This window comes from Protopterus annectens, chromosome 5.part0 (assembly GCF_019279795.1).
Source record: "Protopterus annectens isolate FY-2018-M chromosome 5.part0, PAN1.0, whole genome shotgun sequence".
Classification (NCBI taxonomy): Eukaryota; Metazoa; Chordata; order Ceratodontiformes; family Protopteridae; genus Protopterus; species Protopterus annectens.
In genome coordinates, this window is record NC_056735.1 from 1,674,680,222 (window position 1) to 1,674,701,836 (window position 21,615).

The 21,615-nt window shown below is 40.6% G+C and overlaps 1 protein-coding gene across 1 annotated transcript in view; it reads right to left on the reverse strand.

The window, feature by feature from the left end:
• Positions 1 to 21,615, reverse strand: part of BRWD1 (bromodomain and WD repeat domain containing 1) — a gene marked incomplete in the record, with an annotated part of 4,378,631 nt that overhangs the window by 3,466,579 nt on the left and 890,437 nt on the right. The window contains 1 exon segment of the mRNA XM_044071461.1: positions 15,164 to 15,234. Within this exon segment, the coding sequence (XP_043927396.1) occupies positions 15,164 to 15,234 (71 nt within the window).

The following is a 21,615-nucleotide window of genomic DNA, read 5'->3' on the forward strand; positions in this document are numbered from 1 at the left end:
ACTAGTTTTGATTTCTTTTCATTTACTGTGTACCCTAGGCCAATTAGTACTCTTTTTACAAACGCTAGATGCTTTAGAAGAGTGTCTTTGTTCTCTGCTTGAATTAGGCAGTCACCCAAGTAGAGATATATTTGAATTCCTTTTTGTCTGCAAAATGCAATTACTGGTGCCAGGTATATTGTAACGACCCTGGGCGCAGTAGATAAGCCAAAGGGCAGTGCAGAGAATTGGCAATGCATTGAGCCAGCTATGAATCTGAGGTGTCTTCTGCAAGACTGTCAAGTTCTGAGCCAAGCCCTCTTGTCCAGCATGTGCAGTAGCTGCTGAAGAGTCAACATCTTGAATTTTGGAACTTCCAGAAACGATTTAGTATAGACAGGTCCAGAACTGGTCTCCAGGTTTTGTCCTTCCTGGGTACTAGGAAAAGTCTGGAGTAAAATCCTTGCCCCTGCTCTTGTTGTGGTACTTGCTGAATGGCCCTCATGTCCATGAGGGCTGTAATTTGTTTTTGTGCCTCTGCTCATTGATTGTGTGGCAGGTCTGGCATACCCTTTGACCTTGGTAGTGTGAAAATGTAACCTGTAGCCTTGGGACACTATGTTCAGAACCCATTTGTCTTGGGTAACCATTTGCCAATTTGATGAAAAAAGTGCTAGTTTTCCCCCTAAGGGGGCTGTCAAAAGAAAATGGCTTGGAACTGGTAGAGGAAAGTCATTTGGGACTGTTTTCTGTAAGGCTGTGATTTGTCTTCTCTGCTTTTGGAGGTAGGAGCACCCCATTGTTTAGGCCTGTATGAGCCTTGGGGCTGAGATCTGCCTCTGGGACACCTGTATCTGCCTTTCTGTGGTCTGTCTGAGACTGGAAAGGACCAATTTTTAGAAGGCCAGTTCCTGCTAAACCTGGGTGGTTGCACCTGTAAGAAATCCTTGACTGTCTGCATGGATTTTGCTTTATCCTCCATTTTTTCAACACCTCTTCTGCTTTAGTACCAAAGCATCATGCTGTAATGGTGCATCTAATAATTTTGCTTTAACATGATCAGGCAGATTTTGTTCCTTTAACCAATCATGCTTTCTAATAACAGAACCTGTAACAGCGGCCCTGCAAGAGGCCTCCAGTGAATCATAACCACATTGCAAAGTATGCTTTCCCACTTGTTCAGTTGCATGCAATAAATCCTGCAATTCCTTGTTCTCTGAACATTCAGTATTTGTCAACATTTTCTGTTTTAGTGACATTAAATATTGCTGATATTTAAGCATATGAAATTGACAATTTAAAGCCCTTACAGCAAGGGTGGCAGAAGTGTAAACTTTTTTCCCCCATCTGTCTAGAGCCCTAGAATCCCTATCAGAGGGGACAGGGTTTTTTGCAGTGGAAGCTTTAACCCCCTTGGGGCCCTGAGAAATAGTTTCAGGGTCAGCAGCGGGGTTTTTATATAGGAATTTTTGAGAATCCGGGACCCTGTAGTATCTGTTTGGCTTAGCAGGTGCACGGGGTAGAGAGTCAGGGGACAGTCCGGACTCTGAAAATACATCATCTACAATGTCTAGAACAGGTGGAATAGCAAGGGGTCTGTGCTGAGGAAGTAGCAGGAAGTCTCTGAGCCTTTTCTTAGACTCAGAACAATCTTGGCTCTCCCAGTGGAAATGCTCCCTCATAGTATGCAGCGTTTCCCCAAAAGAATATTCCTCAGGAGGAGTGGCTGAAAGAAAGGATTCTTCAGCATCAGAATCAGAAAGGATTCTTCAGCATCAGCATCATAGGGAAGCATGGAGTAATCCTGTTCAGAAGAGGAATCAGAGGAAATAGATACCTGATCAGAAGAATCATACTCTGTCTCTTGCATAGGCCTCTTATCAGGAGGGGGATGGGAGCCCCTGATCAAAGTAATTAAGTCTTCGGCCATTTTGAGAATCTGTTTTTTAGGCATGGAAGTCAGAGTAGGAGAATGCTGTACTTGTTTCTTTGTCTTTAGAGTTGCTTTAGTCTTTGTCTTTGCAGCTGAAGATGGCTTAGCATATAGTTGTGAAGGTCTGAAGACACCCTCAGAAGCCGATGCCTGCCCAGCGGCTCCGGACCCATCTGAGGGATTGATTTCAGAGTGTCCAATACCTTGAGTATCCAGAGGCCCAGTCGGCTCCACATAGGAGTCGGTAGCGGCCTGTGGCTCTGAGGTAGCGGGCGCCAGGGGCTGTGAAAGCGCCTCACTGAGAACCGGTGACTGGCCTAGAAGAGGCTTCATTGTCGGTTTTGGACCTCGGATGCCTATCCTTGTCCTTGCATTTTTTTGTAAACTCTGGTTGTAGGCTGTTCTGCCGGCATTATATAATTAAATCATCGGCCAAGTTAATGAAATGCAAAATCGAACAGACGCTTGATAGTGCGTTGGTTGAATCTAGCACAAAACCGACAGCTAGCAACTCTGTGATCAGGGCCTAGGCAAGGAATACAGTAAGAGTGAAAATCCTTATGAGGTATTTGCTTCCCACAAGAAATACAATTGTTAACTTTTTCTGACATCGGTCTGGAGCAAGAAAAAAGTTTCCCCAACGGGGTACTTAGCTTTAATGAAGACTTCGGTTCTGAAATTCAGATTTGAAAATCTCAGCAGTCGGCCGACCGGCACTTGCAAACTGCTTTTGCTTCAGGCACTGCGCGGCAAGAAAGACTGAAGAAAATGGTGTCGGCTGTATCTTTTATACCCCTGGAGCACTGTCAGGGAAGAGGCGACAGCAGCCGACGCCGGACCTAGACTTTGGAATTCTGGCCGACTGCGGGTAGCCTGCCAGCAGGATAACCCCAAGAGTAATTACTGCAACAGTGAAACACGATAAACTTCAGGCAAGATGGGGCTAGAATTTATTCGAGAAAGCTGGCAAAGGAACCAAGGTATTGGGACCAAATAACTAGAGAGGAAAAGACGACAGAACAGAATGGAAAGACACCAAAATGTATTTAGACTACAGATTAGAGATTGCCTTCCTTATCAAATAATATCATCAGAGTGTAGGCAAACAGAAATAAATAGGGGGTCCTAAATGAAAGACCAGCACAGGTACAGGTTTTAGTAGAATCTAGAACAGAAGCTGCCATTAAAAAAGGAATAATTACTACAGCATATGAAATACTGCATGATAGCTATAAGAATCAATCAGAGGAGGTTAGAACGGATTTGGAAGTGAGACTGGATAAGCAATTCATAAAGAAACAATGGGAGGATACATGTACGTCTCCCAGATATGCAAGTAAACCTAGAAGATTAAGGATGTTTGCCTGGAAATATTTACACAGATATTTTTATACCCCAAGCAGACTCCAGAGAATTTTTCCTCAGGTAGACAGCAAATATTAGAGGTGTGGCAGAAAAGGAAGAGGTAATTGGGAACATATTTTCGGGAAGTGAGGTGAGTTAACGGACTTTAAGGATTCTCTGCGGGATGCACTTTCAAAAATGCTGGATGGGCAGACTGGTGTGACAAGGGAGAGGATTTTTCTGAGCTATGATACAAAATAGAAGTTATGTACTTAGAATAACTTGATTTCTGTATTGTCCAATTTCATTATGCATCACAAATAGGTCTTCGGATCAGTCCTCTGATCCAAGTCGGTCATTTCTCAGACATACAATCCGAACCTCAAACTCCTCCCTGTCACATAATGCTTCACTCCCCAAACACACATATCGAGTTTGCAGCCCTAATAATAAGGGGGACATCCCAACATAAATCAGAAAACAGAAACAAAAATCCTACTGGAGTCCAAACTACGAGCCGTTCCTTAGTCCTCTAGGTTACTGTCAGCTGCACAAGGAAGGGGGAAGGAGGGCAGGAAGTGATGCATAATGAAATTGGACAACACAGATGCCAAGTTATGGTAAGTAACTTCTAACTGGATGTTGTCCATTTCATTAAGGATAACGAATGGGTCAGAGACCCCCAGCTACGCAAACCCTGGGAGGACCTCAAGGAAGGATATGCCTGGGCACCACAGAACCAAAGGATGTCCTGTTCCTGAAAATAATGTCTAACTTATGAGATATAAAAGCATGAGCTGTAGACCAAGTATCTCATCAATTGGAGTTCTAGCAGACAAGACTGATGCGGTTGACAGATCTAGATGAGTGGGCTCTAACCAGACTGGGAAGTAGTTTACCTTGTTGGGAATAAACAGTAGAGATACATTCCATAATCCACCTTGCCAAGGTGACCTTAGAGACTGCTTGCCTGAATCTGTTAGGTGAAAAAGGAATGAACAGTTGGATCTGACTTTCTAAAGGGCCTAGTCCTATGTAGGTAGCAGCATACCTTACTGTGAATGTCCAAAGAATGCAAGATACTTTTGCCTTTGTTAGAATAATTAGGAAAGAACACAGGTAAATTAATGGTCAGATTCATGTTGATCTCAGAAGCAATCTGGAATGAAGGAAGATTTGTTCGTAGAGAAATTCTATCCTTGAAGAAAGTTGTGTACGGAGGTTTAGAAAACAGAGCCTGCAATTTCAGAACACTCTTGGTTGACGTGATCGCCCCAAGGAAGGCAGTCTTCTAAGACAATTACTTCAGCTCACAAGAACTAGCAGGTTCAAAGGGTTTTAGTGTGACCTTTTAAAACACAAGATCCAACCCCAAGGTGGAGAAGAATGCTTGATCGGAGGTCTCAGGTGAAAAACTCCTTTTAAGAAAGCCTGACAGTTTGGATGAAGAAAGAGTAGAGTAAGAACCAACTCCCTTTCTGATGTGAAAGTTAGTGAAGGCTGCAAGTTGTACCTTAATTGTGGAGAAACTCGCTCATTCATGAAAAACAGCTCAAAAACATGAGGATATCAGAGACTGAGGCAGAAAAGGGATCTATATTTCTGTGTGGTGCCCAAATGGAAAACCTTTTCCATTTGCTACAATATACCTTCTTGGCGGACGGTTTTTGAAAAGTGAGAATAATGTCACAGACAGGAGAGGAAAGCTTGGATTTTACCAAAATTACTGGAAGTGGAGAAACCAAGCGGTTAGTTTGAGGGACTGAAGGTTGGGAACCTGATGTTCCATCGGATGTGAAATGCGATCCTGTCTGGGATCCAATATCCATTGAGGATATTTGCTGTGAGACTGCAGAAAGGGAAACCATACCTGACGAGGCCAATGGGGGCAATTAGGATAAGACTGGTCTTCAACGTGCTTGTTTTCTGTAGGACTTTGTGTATCAGAGGGATCGGGGGGAAAATATACAGGAGACCCGGGGTCAATCGTGGACCAGAACGTCCCTTGGTGACTCCCCCTTTAGCGGAATCAGAGAAAAGTACCTGCTGCATTTGTTGTTTAGGGAGGAGGCAAAAAGATCACAGCAAGGTTGGCCCCAGAGGCTGCAGGACTGAGAAACATCTTGAGGGCTAAGAGTGCTCTGTGACTCAACAGTCATTCCTTTGCAGGGGGCTGATTCTTTTTCAGAAAGGAAACATTCTTGTATGATTGCTAAGAATTATCCTGCCATTTCCTTTTGGATCCCTAACTTTTGTTTGGCTGGGATTTTTGTTTGCTCTGCATTAAAAACTTTGGCTTTTAAATAACAGAAGTTCTAATTACATAACTAAACATACTATCTCTATGCAACAGAAGCAGCAGCATTTCTCAAGATCATATCTGCACATTCAAGCACACCTCTCAAAGCAGGTTTTGAAACCAAAGTCAAATCAGAAAATTTAATTCTTATAAGACTTTTGTTTTGCAGGTAAGGATGCAGCAAAATTATCCATAATGTATGTACAATGTAAAGCAAATCAATGATGTACGTTAAAATTTAACATTCTAAAGTCTTGATTACTATAAAGAGACATCCTTTTGCCCTAAATAGCTAACTATTCCCCCCTTTATCAGGAGTGATGGAGTAGACGAAGCCAAGGACTTATTTGAGTAGTGAGCTGGGGAGAATGCAACTGGGTAAGCAGTCAAATGAGAAGAGACTTGTTATATCCAAAGAGGCCCTATATCTTCTAAGCCTTTCTATCAACTGCTGGAATGGATACGGGGGTCCTCCTACCAGCTATGTAAACATCTTCCAAGGCCAGTAAGAGAGGGATGATAGCCACAAAATTGGGGATGTTTGTCCTCTCTTAGGTCATATAGCCTGCCTAGCCCTGCGATATTTCCCAACTGCTCCCTAGCAAAAATATCATTAAATCTAGCAATCATCTGAAGAAAAGTGAACAGCTGTCTGGACTTAAGCTCAGGTTCACCTTCTGAAGAATCAGAGTGAATGGACTCGGTATCAACTAGGAAATCACTGTCCTCAGATTCCTCATCATTCTCTGAAACAAGAAATATTTCTAGCCAAACTAGCTCTACAGCCATGTATGGGAATACAACCACCAGAATTAGCGGTCTGCAGAACACTCAGCCAAGGAAACCACATCAGCCTTATAAATGGCTATAATCTGACCATCAGCTATATAATGACACTTTTGTTTCTATTTCTTGTGAACTATACTACCAGATACAATAATCTATCCCTATATATTTTATCTGGCAAGGGGCATTTTACTCCAAACTACTCTTGCACCTAAAGGGTTTGGTTCTCTCATACTTGTGTCAGGTACTATAACAGCCCTGGAAGATGGGTCTAACCACTATTTCAAAATGTCCAGCAAAACTACACTAATGAGAGATGAGGCACATGGAAGTAGTTTGCAGGCAGAGCATTGGGCCCAACAAAATCCCTAACTTTAGCCTGAGACATTTTTCTTTTTAGGTGCAACCAGATTTGATTGGGGGGGGGCAGAATTTGTAAAGTACAGTTGTGTACACTTACCATAAATGTAGATGCTCGAGTGTATTCACTGTTGCAGTCATTACATTTGGATAACACATCATAAATGTAGATGCTCGAGTGTATTCACTGTTGGTCATTACATTTGGGTAATCTGCTAGCAGGATGCCCTCAGTCGGCCTGATTAACAGTTTTGGGTCCTGCGTTGGTTGCTGTCCCTTCTTCCATGACGTCAGGTCGTCAGGGGGTATAATACATGCAGCCGACGCCATTACATTAGTTTTCCTTTCACCAGATGACCGGTTCCCCCCCCAAATGGGGAGCAATATATATATATATATATATATATATATATATATATATATATATATATATATATATATATATAAAAAATTAGAAACACAAAAATATACCTCCAAACAAAAGCAAATACACCAAAAAGGATTTTAATCATAACAAAAGAAAGGAGAGGTATAGTAAAGAAAAACAGGGAGCTGGAGGGAGGGTAACCAGGACTGCAACAGCGAATACACTCGAACAACTACATTTATGGTGAGTGTACACAACTGTACTATGTTTATCGTGTTTCACTGTTGCAGTCATTACATTTGGGTAGATTCCCAAAGCTAAGGTTGGGAGGATGGATTTATACAGGATTAGGACCAGCTAAAAGCCCTGCAAAACAGCAGTGGCAAAACCAGCTCTGGATTTAGAGAAAATTGGTAAGTGATAATGCTTGGTGAAAGTATGAACTGAACTCCAGGTAGCAGCTTCTAGAATATCCCTGGTAGGAATACCTCTGAGAAAGGCTGCTGAAGTAGATGCAGCCCTGGTGGAATGAGATCTGATCCCCTGGGGGATAGGTTTTCCATGGTGCTTATAACAGAAATGAATACAATGGCTTATCCATTTAGAAATGGTTTGCTTTGAAATAGCCTTCCCCTCTGCCCCTGCAGCAAATGCTACCATCAGTTGTTCAGATTTTCTTCGAGATTTAGTCCTGTCCAAGTAGAATCTAAGTTGTCGGTGTACATCCAATGAATGCAGAATCCGCTCTCCCTTGCTCTGTGGATTGGGAAAGAAAGTTGGCAAATGAATGGACTGATTAAGAGCCACAATGGATACCACCTTGGGCATGAATGATGGATTGGTCCTAAGTGACACCCTGTCCGCATGAAAGATGATGAAAGGCTCCATTGCCATAAGGGCCTGTAATTCAAATATCCTTCTAGCTGAAGTGATTGCTAAAAGGAAGGCTGTTTTCCAGGAAAGAAATTTTAAGTCTACAGTTACAGGTGGCTCAAAAGGAGGTAGAGTGAGTTTCTCCAATATAAAGTTAAGGTCCCAGGCAGGGGTCGGAGCTCTCTTGGGTGGTCTCAAGTTTTTGGCCCCTCTGAGATACTGCTTTAGAAGAGGATGAGACAATGGGGGGGGGTCTGTGTTGTAATGAGCTGAAATGGCAGAGGCATGGATTTTTATGGAATAAAAACACAGGCCCTTGGTGAAGCATCTCAGTTAAATATTGCAAAATCTGAGGTAAATTGGGCACTGCTGTGCTCATCCCTCGAGATTGATTCCAGGCACAGAATCTTTTCCATTTGTCAGCATAAGATTTTCTAATACTAGGTCTTCTCGCCTCCAAAATGACATCCATCACAGGTTTGCTGAGGGATGCTAAGGGTGAATTTAAGTGATTAGCCAAGCTGCAAGATTCAATGTTTGGAGCTGAGGGTGCAGAATTTGGTTCTCCTGCTGAGACAGTAAGGAAGGTGTCTGAGGCAGGTGCCACAAAGAAATGTGTAACACACTGTGCAGGAGTGGGTACCACTGTTGGCGAGGCCAGTCTGGAGCAATCAAAATCATTTTTGATTTGTCCTGTTTGACTTTTAGTAGAACTTTGGAGAGCAAAGGCAGAGGGGGAAAGGCATAGATGGATAGGTTTTTCTAGCTGAAGGACAGAGTATCCACCTTCCAGGCTTTTTTGTGATGAGTTCTTGTGCAAGATTTGTCCAACTGGTAGTTCTGGGGTGAGGCAAAAGATCTATGTCTGGGCTCCCCCATTTGCATGTCAACATGTTGAAAATCCATGGTTCCAGTTTCCATTCATGAGGGTCCATGAGATTTCTGCTTAGATCATCTGCCAGAACATTCTGTTTTCCTGGCAGGAATTAAGCTTGTAGTTGTACTTGGTAGCTCAAGGCCATGTACCACAATGCCATGGCTAGTCTGCAAGACGGGGTAGGAATGTTTACCCCCCTGCTTATGTACCACACAACCGTGGTGTTGTCCGTCTATTAGCAATTGTCCTAGATGAAGGTAGTCCTTGAAGGCTGTCAGTGTATTCTGTACAGCTAGAATTTCTTTTTGATTGATATGAAGGTGCATTTGATTTGGGCTCCATTTGCCCTGAATGCACTTCCCTGTCAGATGAGCCCCCCATGCATAGTCTGATGAGTCTGTAGTTAGGATTTGGGTGGCAGGGGGTGGTGTGAATGGCAGTCCCTTGTTTTGGTGGCAGGCATCTGCCCACCACAGGAACTCTAGGTGTAGGCAAGGTATGATAGGAATCATTGTTTCCAGGCTGTGACAATGTTGACTCCATTAACTTTTTAAATACCACTGACGTTTCCTCATATGCAGTCTTGCATATGGAATTAGAAGAATGCATGAGGCCATGAACCCAAAGGCTTGCAGTATTTGCCTTGCAGACAGCAGGGTTTTTGTGGCCACCTGCTTTAAGTAAGTCACCAAATGAATTTGCTTTTCTGGAGTAAGGAAATCCATCTGGGCAGTTGTAACCAAGCTTGCACCCAGGAATGTAATTTTTTGAGAGGGTACCAGTTGAGATAGATTTCCTTTCATTTATTGTGTACCCTAGACAGGTTAGAAGTCTTTTTATAAACGCCAGATGTTTTAGAAGGATGGCCTGGTTTTCTGCCTGAATTAGACAATCGTCCAGGTATGGATATATTTGAATATTTCTTTGCCTGCAAAATGCAATTACTGGAGCCATGCACTTTGTGAATACCCTGGGTGCAGTAGACAAGCCAAAGGGCAGTGCAGAGAACAGATAATGCATGCAGCCTGCTTTGAAGAGTAGGAATCTTCTGCAAGATTCCCTGACTGGGATATGCAGGTAAGCCTCTTTTAAGCAGAGAGTTGCCAACCAGGCATCCTTGCCTACCATAAGAAGTAACTGGTGAAGAGTCAGCATCTTAAATTTTGGAATGTCCAGAAAGGTGTTTAGATTAGACAGGTCCAGAATTGGACGCCATGATTTGTCTTTCCTGGATACCAGGAAAAGTCTGGAATAGAAACCTTGTCCCTTTTCCTCTTCTGGTACTAGTTGAAAAGCCCCCATGTTTAGGAGGGAAAGTAGTTGTCTCTGAGCCTTTGCCAACTGATTTGGGGGCAGGTCTGGCCACCAGTTTGGAGTTGGCAGCGTGTGATAATGAAATCTGTACCCCTGGGACACTACATTTAAAACCCATTTGTCCTGGGTTATAAAGTTGCCAGTTTCTTGAATGAAGAGCCAGTTCCCCCCCCCAAAGGAGCGGCTAACAGGTAAGTGCTTGGAAATTTTAAAGTGAAGTCATTGAGACTGCTTACCATAGGGTGGTACCTTGTTGTTTCCAGATTTGAGTGGAAGCACCCCATTGCTTAGTTCTGAAAGTCCCTTGGGACTGAAATCTGGTGGTTTTGGAATGTCTGGGTTTGGCCGTAGTGGCTCTGGAAGGAAATGGAAAGGACCAGTTCTTAGTAGGCCAATGCCTACAAAATCTAGGAGGTTGTACTTGTAAGAAATATTTCACAGTTGCATAGATTTAGCTTTATCTTCCATCTTTTGTAGAACTTCTTCAGCCTTACTGCCAAATAAGCGGTCCTGCTGTAAAGGAGCATCTAAAAGTTTTGCTTTAACATGATCAGGCAGAGATTGCTCCTTAAGCCAAGCATGCCTTCTAAGCACAGACCCAGTAACAGCAGCCCTACAAGAGGCCTCTAAAGAATCAAAACCACATTGTAAACTAGGTTTGCCAACTTGCTCAGCTGAATGCAATAAATCCTGCAAATCTTTATTCTCCACACAGTCAGAAATCAACATCATTTCCTGTTTAAGCAGTCCCATGATATGCTGTTGATATTTTAGCATATGTAATTGACAGTTTAAAGCCCTGATTGCTAAAGTTGCAGAAGTATAAACCTTTTTACCCCATCTATCCAGCTCCCTGGAGTCTCCCTCAGAAGGGGTAGGATTTTTAGCAGTAGAAGCCTTAACGCCCTTGGGCCCCTGAGAAATAGTTTCTGGGTCCGCAACAGGATTTTTGAAAATGAATTTGTGGGACTCAGGAACCCTGCAGTACCTGTCTGGTTTGGTAGGTGCTGGAGGCAAGGAATCAGGGGTCATACTGGATTCCGAAAACACATTAACAATATCTAGTACTGGAGGTATAGCCAAAGGCCTATGCTGAGGAAGAAGGAAATCCCAAAGCCTCTTTTTGGATTCCGAGAAATCCTGACTTTCCCAGTGGAAATGCTCCCTTAATGTATGTAAAGTTTCCCCAAAAGAGAAATCCTCAGGCGGAGAAGCAGAAAGAATGGAATCCTCTGCATCAGAGTCCTCATAAGTAGGTATGGATAAATCCAGATCATTAGAAGAGTCAGAAGAAACAAAGTCCTGTTCAGAAGAGTCATAGCCAAATTCAGTCCTACGCCTCTTGGGGGGGGGGTGACTTCCCCAATAAGAGTAATTAAATCTTCAGCCATTTTGATCATTTGTTTTTTAGGCATATGGGCCTGAAAATGTGGCCTGGGCGTTGGTTTTTTAGACATGGATAGAGATTTAGGCCTTAGCACTGAAGTTGGAGTTCGTTTAATATGCAAGTCTGTAGGCCTGAATACACCCTCAGAAGTCGGTGCCTGCTCAGCGGCTCCAGACCCATCCAAGGTAGAGACATCCGCGGGTTCCATATGTGAAGCATCTCACGGCATACCGGTCTCAGTAGAGGCCTGCGAATCAGAAGTAACGGGTATCAGGGGCTGCGAAAGCGCCTCACTGAGTACCTGCGAACTGGCGAGTGGCTTAGGAGAAGCGTCGTCAGCAGTATTGGACCTCAACTGCCTGTCTCTGTCTTTTTCTTTGCGTTTTTTTGGTATTCCGGTAGTCGGATGGCTAACCGACATTTCTGGATAATTAAAACAGAGAACAGAAATATTTTAAAGCAAAAATGTACAGACGGATAGTGCACTGATTAAATAAAGCACAGAACCAACAGCAAGGTACGTCATGTTCAAGGCCTATGCAAGGAATACAGTACAAATGAAGATCCTTATGAGGTATTTGCTTCCCACAAGTAATGCAATTATTAACTTTTACTGACATCGGTAAGGAGCAAGAAAAAGTTTCCCCAATGGGGTACTTAGCTTTAAGTTGAAGACTTCGGTTCTGAAACTCAAAAACGAAAATTTCAGGAGTCGGCCGACTGGCACTTATGAACTGCTTCTGCTTCGGGCACCGCGCGGCAAGAAAGACTGATGTAACGGCATCGGCTGCATGTTTTATACCCCTGACGACCTGACGTCATGGAAGAAGGGACAGCAACTGATGCAGGACCCAAGACTTTGTTAATCAGGCCAACTGAGGGCAACCGGCCAGCAGATTACCCAAATGTAATGACTGCAACAGTGAAACACAATGAACATCTATCAAGTCAGGAGAAGAGAACACCAGCCAGAATAATAAACTGACAGTACTAGATAATGTATCATATTAAACACAAAGTTTCTAGTAATACAGATTGTCCCCACACAACTAACCTCTGCCAGATTGTCCTATTATCATTAAAAACACTTTGAAAAGTGCTCAGAACTCTTTTCCAACTGACAGAAGTTAAAGAATTTCCAAGGTCCAAACATTAACGTAACCAGTGTACAAAGCCAGTGTTTAAAAAAAAAAAAAAATTTGTACCGCACACTCTGACCACATTTATCTGCCATAAAATGGTAGTTTATGTTCAGCCAAATCAGCTGTCACAAGAAGGGGGGGGGGGGTCTGAGCTTTCGAAAACTGGTAACTTCTGAGTTACCTTGTCAGATAACCCAAAATGCCACTGAAGCAGTGGGAATCAACACTGTTAATGACATTATGGGATAAAGAAGGATCTTTCGCCATCACTAAAACTGAAGAAACATTGGTTAACTTCAGGTTGTGCAAGTCCAGGTGGCTAGCTGTATCCAAGGGAGTCAGACAACAGTTAGAAATACAACGATTAGAAATACAGACATCAAAAAATATTGTAGAATACCCAACCAGGGGAATTTAGTCAAACACATATCATAAGAAGCTCAAGCAGTGAGATCCAGGTCTTAATACTTGAAGCAGCAAACAAGATCGGGAGAATTAAGTCAGGACAGGAAGCTCCAGGTCTGGAAGAAGTATAGTTGCAGATTCTCTGCCACCTATATGGTGACCAGTCAATTAATATTTAAGTAGACAGACTGGATAAGGTAAGGTGTACAAGACTTTGGAAAAAGGTGAACCCAATGGTGCCAGAAATTACAGTTCTGTAATTGGAATTCCAACAGTAGAATGTAGATTATGGTAGTTAAACGTAAATTGTCTGTTAAACCCCTAAAAGACAGCAAAAATATTTGCATTTATGAAGGTTTAAACAGTGTTTTGTATTTACTGTAGAAGATTCACTTCAGGGACACAAAACACGTTAAATTAAGAATAGGGAGATAAGTGTTGGCATTTGCATCCTACACTAATAGGAGATGCAAAGGAATGTAGTTACTAGTTAAAATGGGTGCCCCTTCTGAAATGCTGACAGAAATCTGATAAGGCAGGAGGTATAGTTTAAGGGGAAGCTGGATGGCAGACTGTAATGTGTACACACCACCAGGTACACTACAGAAGAAAATTAGATTGTACAGGGAGTGGCTGATTACACAAAGTCTCATTATGTGCTGGGAATTGGAATAAAGTATTTGCAAAGGATGATGTACACTCAGAACAACATGTAATGAGGATACCAGCAATGGAGATATTTTTATATAAATATGTCACATAGGAATGGAAGCTCCTCACACACATTTAAGGTTACCACAGACTAAATACACATACATGTCAAATAAACATCATTCATACTTGAACAGATAAAAGTTTCAATTGAAAACACTATTTACTTAAGGACTTGACTACTCTGCTCATACATTTCTTGGATTACCCCTCTCTAGTATGGAGACTGTACACTGAACATTTGGGGGTGAACCTATTTTACTATACCAAAATCATTTTCAAATGAAATTTGATAACTTTAGGCAAGCATGGACTTACTCTCCTAACTGGGTAGAGGAGTAAATACCTCAGAGTTAGAGGCATTAAAGATAAATTTAAAGGCGGTATAGAAGGAACATATGGCCAGAGAACAAAATAAATAAGATGGTTAAGATAATTCCAGGTGGAGTTGCTGAAGGTACAGAAGGAGTCAATACAAAATAAAGATATGACAGGACATAAAGTTTATGACTTGCAGTAGAAGAAGAAAGAAAGAAAAGATACCTGAATACAAGTTAGACATAATGAAAAGGATGCCTAGGCTAACATATTTACATGGACCCTTTAAGAATCAAGAGTGCTCAGCTTTAAGGTAAAGATAGCAAAGCAGGACTAACAAAATTGCAATTCTGTGGTTCTGAAAGGAAAATTGCAGAATGAAATTAAGTAGTTCCTGTAACAAAGAAGCACATAAAGTGATCTTGTCCCTGCACGCCAAAGTCTGACTATTTACAAAAACTGCTCCATGTGGAACACAGGCCTTCAATGCAGAAAGAGAGCAGAGAATTTTCTTCTCCATCAAACCCTGAAAAATCCTGTTCAGACTTTTTTTTTTTTTTAATTTTCAAAGGTGATCAGATTTTTAGCTATAAAATACGGTAATCCATCTGTTAACTATGATAATGTTACCTGCTGTTACAGAAACATTTCTTTAATCCAAGAAGTCCTCCTCCCCCTCAAGTTTGGGACCCCAACAAAGGGAGCAAAATAAGTGCAGGCACTAAATGCAGAGAAGTGTTTCATCTCTCACACTGTAAAACAGGTAAACAAATGATACAAGAACGGCATTTGCATAGTAGCATGTTTCATGTAGCAGCATGAGAAAAATACAGTTAATGTGCTGGAACTTTTATTTAACACTATGCCATTGGGTAAGAGCATAAAACAGGACAGAGATCTCCACTCGAGTCCAAATTAGGACAGCTGCTGACATGTGCCACAACAAGAACATTACAGACATGCTTCAAATTATCTACCAAAATATAACAGACTCCCCTAATCTAAGTAGCTCTTGGTGCAAATTTACTTCAGTACTGTAAGGTTTCATAAAGGAGAAAAGAAACTTGCCAACACTGAATGAAGAACAAAGCATCTGAACTCCAGGCCTTGGTCTTTCTGTATACTTTTGTGGTCGACTGCTACAAAGCAAAAAAGAAAAAGCCTCATGAGACATAACTGAATCTCTGAAAAATGCATGCATAAATATCAATCCGATATAAATGAACTGAACAGCGACAATTTGCACACTTCAGTAAAGTCATACAGCACTTCATTTTCTATACTAACAAGCAAAGATAGCTTCCTGTACATTAAAATTAAGTTTCACTGCTTCAATACTTAATAAATGTGGGCTTCACAATAGAGTACCGGCTCCACTGGCATACAGGGATAAAGTCATGGTTGTATCCCATGTGAACAGAGTTTGATTAGTGGCTTGGGTGCCTACTAAAGACTCCAGGGAGAAAGTAGTATTTCCTGTTCAAAGGGAGTGAGTGCAAGGGCATGGTAGTATTATAGGTTCTGCCGGTGATACTGTGGCCAAGGAGACAATAGCTCCTCTAGTAGGTTTGTAGGAAGGTAAAGAGGGATATGCAACCCCAAAGGTGAGAATGGTTTCTTTTGCAGTGCTACAGCATTACCACCTAAACAATGTTAGCCCGGCATATAAACAGGGAATCTTACTTACAGGAATATCCTGAATAACTGCAGCTTCTCCACTCCTCTCTCCTGCTCATGGTTCAAAGTCTGATGGTCAGAAAGTGACATAAGGCCTGAAGCCAGTGGTGATTTAAAAAAAAAAAAAATTAGTCACCAACAAAAGTCCCACTAGGCCTACCACAATGCATGCCACTCGCATACCTACAAGAAAATAAAAACATTTCCTGAAGTCTCTCCATTTTCTTTTCACTATTAATATGGAGCCACACTTAACATCTCCCGGTCACAAAGATGCTAAATGTGTAAGTCCAGCAAACGAGAATCAAACCACAAAAGCAATCAAGCCTGGCACCACAGGACCCGGAAACCAAGTATGAAAATTCACTCGTAGTAAATACCAAACTGCAGGGCTTAGTAATTCAAGCTTTTATTCAGAAACCGAACCAAATAAACCCAAGCACTTTCGCTCGGTTGAATACCGAGCTTTTTCAAGGTGAAACAAAGACAATGCTTCGCTGCCAACCATTAAATAATCACACAGTTAGTCACGTGTCATTATAAATTAAATTAAGAACGTGTTAAGTTAAAATTTTAAAAATAAGTATAATGCTCATTTAAAATACCTCGCGCTAAAGTAAATTCTTTCCTAAAATTAATAAACTAATAAACCAACTGTAATACTCCAACCTGCTTACAAATAATATAAAAACCGACAGGTGGATATGTTTTGTTCTAATATGAAAATTAAAAATTAAAAGTGATCTACACTAAACAGATGAAATTCTAGCTGTAAATGCTGACTTGAATATTAAAAAGTGATCATGTAGTCATATGGTGTAGGTGTTTATCTTAAAAAACTTCGCATTTAATATGCACCCCCCAGTGAAACCTAAATCTATTCTAATAAATCTACTTTCACTGTTTAAATAAGCCTAAGTCAACCACCCCCAAAACCATATTAACAAACTTGGGAAACTTTACAAACGAGCCTGTCTTAGCTTCAGAACACTATTGATATTAATGTTCTCATTCAAGCCAGGAAACCAGCTAGAATCAAGTTTCAGTTGCCAAAATAATTCCTGGTATTCAAGCCTGGTTTCCCAGCTACCACCCCTAATGTCTGGTGTGATCTGTTCAAGAACAATGAACTTCAAGTGCATATTCCCACAAAGTAAGGAATGCTTGTAAAATGCGTTACTTTCCTTGTGGTTTGCAACATCATTAAAGTACTCATAAACTCTTCTCCTTAAAACACGTTCCGTTTTGCCCACATAAAAACCCACCACATGTTCCACACAAACCTAAGTGCACCACTCCCTTCGTTCCACAGTTAAAATATTCGGTGGAAGTAAATCTAAACTTCCTGGAAGCGAGGTATAAACCACCAGAATTTAACATGGTGTGGCATTGTCTACAACTGCCACATGGGTATGTGACAGGTTTCTTGTTGTTTCTATTTGTTTGAGCCTCATGTTTGACTTCCAAAAGCTCTTTTCAATTTGTATCTCTTTTTCTGACAAAATGTGGGTTAGTTGGAATGTGAGTTTTTATTTCATCATGTGTACTAAGGATAGGCCAATAATTGTGGATAATTTGTTCGATCTTGTAAGAGTTGGCTGAATATGTATGTATAAAACTGTTTTTGGTGCTGAGGTTATTTGTACGTTCATTTTGGAGAGATATCTTCAAACCAGTCCCCAACAAAGGGGGATAAAGAGTGCCTCTACCCTGATTCACTTCATGAATTAAATTTTCCAAAAGTGTGATATGGTAACCCTTTTCTAGAAAAAAACTTTTTAAAATGCCAACTTCTTCCAGGAAACTTTATGGGGTACTAGACATACGTGACGCCCGAATTAACTGCCCTTTTACTATTCCCTTCTCTTTTGATAGAATGGGTGTCCACTTTGAAAGTGGAGATAAGAATTAGAGTAGGAGCTTTTCCTATATAATGTGGATTGGAAACAATGGTTAACATAATCTTTTAAAAGGGTGGTATCCAAAGAGTGGAGTTTGTCTTTGTCTATTTTGTAGGTAAACTTCAAGGGTACCTAAGGGCTTACATTTTTTTAAATTTCCTAATAACGTACAGCCAGGTACCATGTTGCATGACCGGTTATGTGACATTTTTAACAAAGCTGGTTTAGATATGCTGAAATGCATGGTTAGTGAATATGAAAGGAAAGCTGACAAGTTACTTAATGATATGAATACTCTGAACGAGAATATTGTTAAAGATGCCAAGTTTGCTAGTGTGAAAACTGATTATGACAGTTTTTGATGAAGTGGATCAGTACTGTATGAGAGTTTTAAATCGTAAAGTGAGGAAACTAGAGCAAGATTTATTTGAGTATAGGGATGGGAGAGCTTTTCCCCTTCCTAATATTAAAGGACAGAAACACAATTATAAGGATAATGTGTTCACTAATAGGGGGGAGGGGGTTGGTTATTCGAACTATCCACCCGTAAGACCTGACGGTTTGAGGAGAAGTGAAAGAATTGCAGAAAAAAGTAGAAAACAGTCAGTACAGGATTTTCAAAATCCTCCCGGGGGGGGGGGGGAGGGCAGAGACACCAGCACAACAGCTGGAACCACCCCCCGAACTGAACCCAGTAATCAACACATTAACCAATGAAAAACAAATATGTAGGATGAATAACTTTACTATTTTCAACTTTACAGATTTGGTACTGACAAACAGCTTTTTTGAATTATTTGCTAGGGGTTTTCACTTTGTCCCTTTAAAGTCACTGCATGTAACGAACACTTTAGTTGACTTGAAGCTTTTTTTGAGACATCTGAATTTAAGTTTGTTGTTTAAAGGACAAGAAAACTCTTGTAAGCCCCTTGCTAGAAAGAGCATTTTCAACCCTCCTATGCACCCCTTCTTTAAAGGTATTTGAAGAACTGGTTGAAAGAGACATTAGGAAATTAGAACAAACTAAATGCATTTATCCTGTCAACAATCTGGACAAAAGGGAATTGGAACTGATTACCCTACAGCCTTCATTTTTCAAAAGGTTAATGAAACCAGACAAGGGAAGGGGAGCAGTGTTGATGTATACAGTCGACTACGAATCACACATTCATAGCCTTTTAAAGGATTTAGAACAATATGAGCTGTTATCTAAAAATGAGATTCACATAGCTTACGCCAAAATCAATTATCAGTTATACAATCATTTGTTACAGAAGGTAGTCAATGAACAGCTTTACAACTATTTACATGTGAACAAGCCAAAAATTGCTCAAACTTTTGGCATTCCTAAGGCACACAAATCTTTAGAACCTCTTAAATTTAGACCAATAGTCTCTGGAGCGGGAAGTATCACAGAACCATTATCGAAGTTAAATGATTTTACCCTGAAACAATATGTCACTAGTATAGTGCACATTTGTAAGGATTCCTGGGACTTTCTGAGGGGAATAGATCAGAATTTATTCAACCCGCAAATTTTAATGGTCACAATAGATGTAGTGGAGCTTTTTCCAAGCATTCCACACCAAATAGGCCTAGAGTGGTTTGGTCATATTTTGACAGCAGAGACAGACCTTAGCCCCAAAGTTACCAACCTCATTTTGGAATTAACGGAAATGGTGCTTGAGAACAATTTCATCCACTTCAATGGTGAATTTTATCGGCAGAGGAAAGGGGTGGCCATGGGAGCCCCTTGTGCCTCTTTATATGCCAACATTGTTCTCTATTACTGGGAAAAGAACTTTGTTTTCGCAAGTACATGGTATCAAGATGTTTTACATTATAGGAGATATTTGGATGACATCTGTGTTTTATGGAAAGGTAGTGAGGACAGATTAGTAGGTTTTTAACAGTACATTAATGGTTCAACATCATTTTGAAGTTTACCTACAAAATAGACAAAGACAAACTCCAATATTTGGATACCACCCTTTTAAAAGATTATGTTAACCATTGTTTCCAATCCACATTATATAGGAAAAGCTCCTACTCTAATTCTTATCTCCACTTTCAAAGTGGACACCCATTCAATCAAAAGAAGGGAATAGTAAAAGGGCAGTTAATTCGGGCGTCACGTATGTCTAGTACCCCATAAAGTTTCCTGGAAGAAGTTGGCATTTTAAAAAGTTTTTTTTCTAGAAAAGGGTTACCCTATCACACTTTTGGAAAATTTAATTCAGGAAGTGAATCAGGGTAGAGACACTCTTTATCCCCCTTTGTTGGGGACTGGTTTGAAGATCTCTCTCCAAAATGAACGTATAAATAACCTCAGCACCAAAAACAGTTTTATACATACATATTCAGTCAACTCTTACAAGATCGAACAAATTATCCACAATTATTGGCCTATCCTTAGTACACATGATGAAATAAAAACTCACATTCCAACTAACCCACATTTTGTCAGAAAAAGAGATACAAATTTAAAAGAGCTTTTGGAAGTCAAACATAAGGCTCAAACAAATAGAAACAACAAGAAACCTGGCACATACCCATGTGGCAGTTGTAGACAATGCCACGCCATGTTAAATTCTGGTGGTTTATACCTCCCTTCCAGGAAGTTTAGATTTACTTCCACCAAATATTTTAACTGTGGAAAGAAGGGAGTGGTGTACTTATGTTTCTGTGGAACATGTGGTGGGTTTTATGTGGGCAAAACGGAACGTGTTTTAAGGAGAAGAGTTTATGAACACTTTAATGATGTTGCAAACCACAAGGAAAGTGCTGCATTTTACAAACATTCCTTACTTTGTGGAAATATGCACTTGAAGTTCATTGTTCTTGAACAGATCACACCAGACATTAGGGGTGGTAGCTGGGAAACCAGGCTTGAATACCGGGAATTATTTTGGCAACTGAAACTTGATTCTAGCCGGTTTCCTGGCTTGAATGAGAACATTAATATCAATAGTGTTCTGAAGCTAAGACAGGCTCTTTTGTAAAGTTCCCCAAGTTTGTTAATGTGGTTTTGGGGGTGGTTGACTTGTTAGGCTTACTTAAACAGTGAAAGTAGATTTATTAGAACAGATTTAGGTTTCACTGGGGGGTGCATATTAAATGCAAAGTTTTTTAAGATAAACACCTACACCATATGACTACATGATCACTTTTTAATGTTCAAGTCAGCATTTACAGCTAGAATTTCATCTGTTTAGTGTAGATCACTTTTAATTTTTAATTTTCATATTAGAACAAAAGATATCCACCTGTCGGTTTTTATATTATTTGTAAGCAGGTTGGAGTATTACAGTTGGTTTATTAATTTTAGGAAAGAATTTACTTTAGCGTGGGGTATTTTAAACAAGCATTATACTTATTTTTAAAATTTTAACTTAACACGTTGTTAATTTAATTTATAATGACACGTGACTGTGTGATTATTTAATGGTTGGCAGTGAAGCATTGTCTTTGTTTCACCTTGAAAAAGCTCGGTATTCAACCGAGCGAAAGCGCTTGGGTTTATTTGGTTCGGTTTCTGAATAAAGGCTTGAATTACTAAGCCCTGCAGTTTGGTATTTACTACGAGTGAATTTTCATACTTGTTTTCCGGGTCCTGTGGTGCCAGGCTTGATTGCTTTTGTGAAAGATGCTAAATGTGCATTAACTACACTTTCTGGGAGAAAAGTATTCCTCATATATATTCATTTTATTCCCCCAATAGTAAACATACACACAATGCACAAATGCAAACAATCCTAGTACTTTCTCTGGTAGTAGCAAATAAGAGGCAAAAGGATAAGTGAGAACCAAGGAAAAACTGTTAAAACAAGTAAATGCTTCCATACAATATGCTGCTACTATTTCTGTAACATTGACCCTCCCCTGCAGTCATCATATCAGTTCAAGTGTAGACTGATGTTCTGAGATTCACATGCCAAGTTA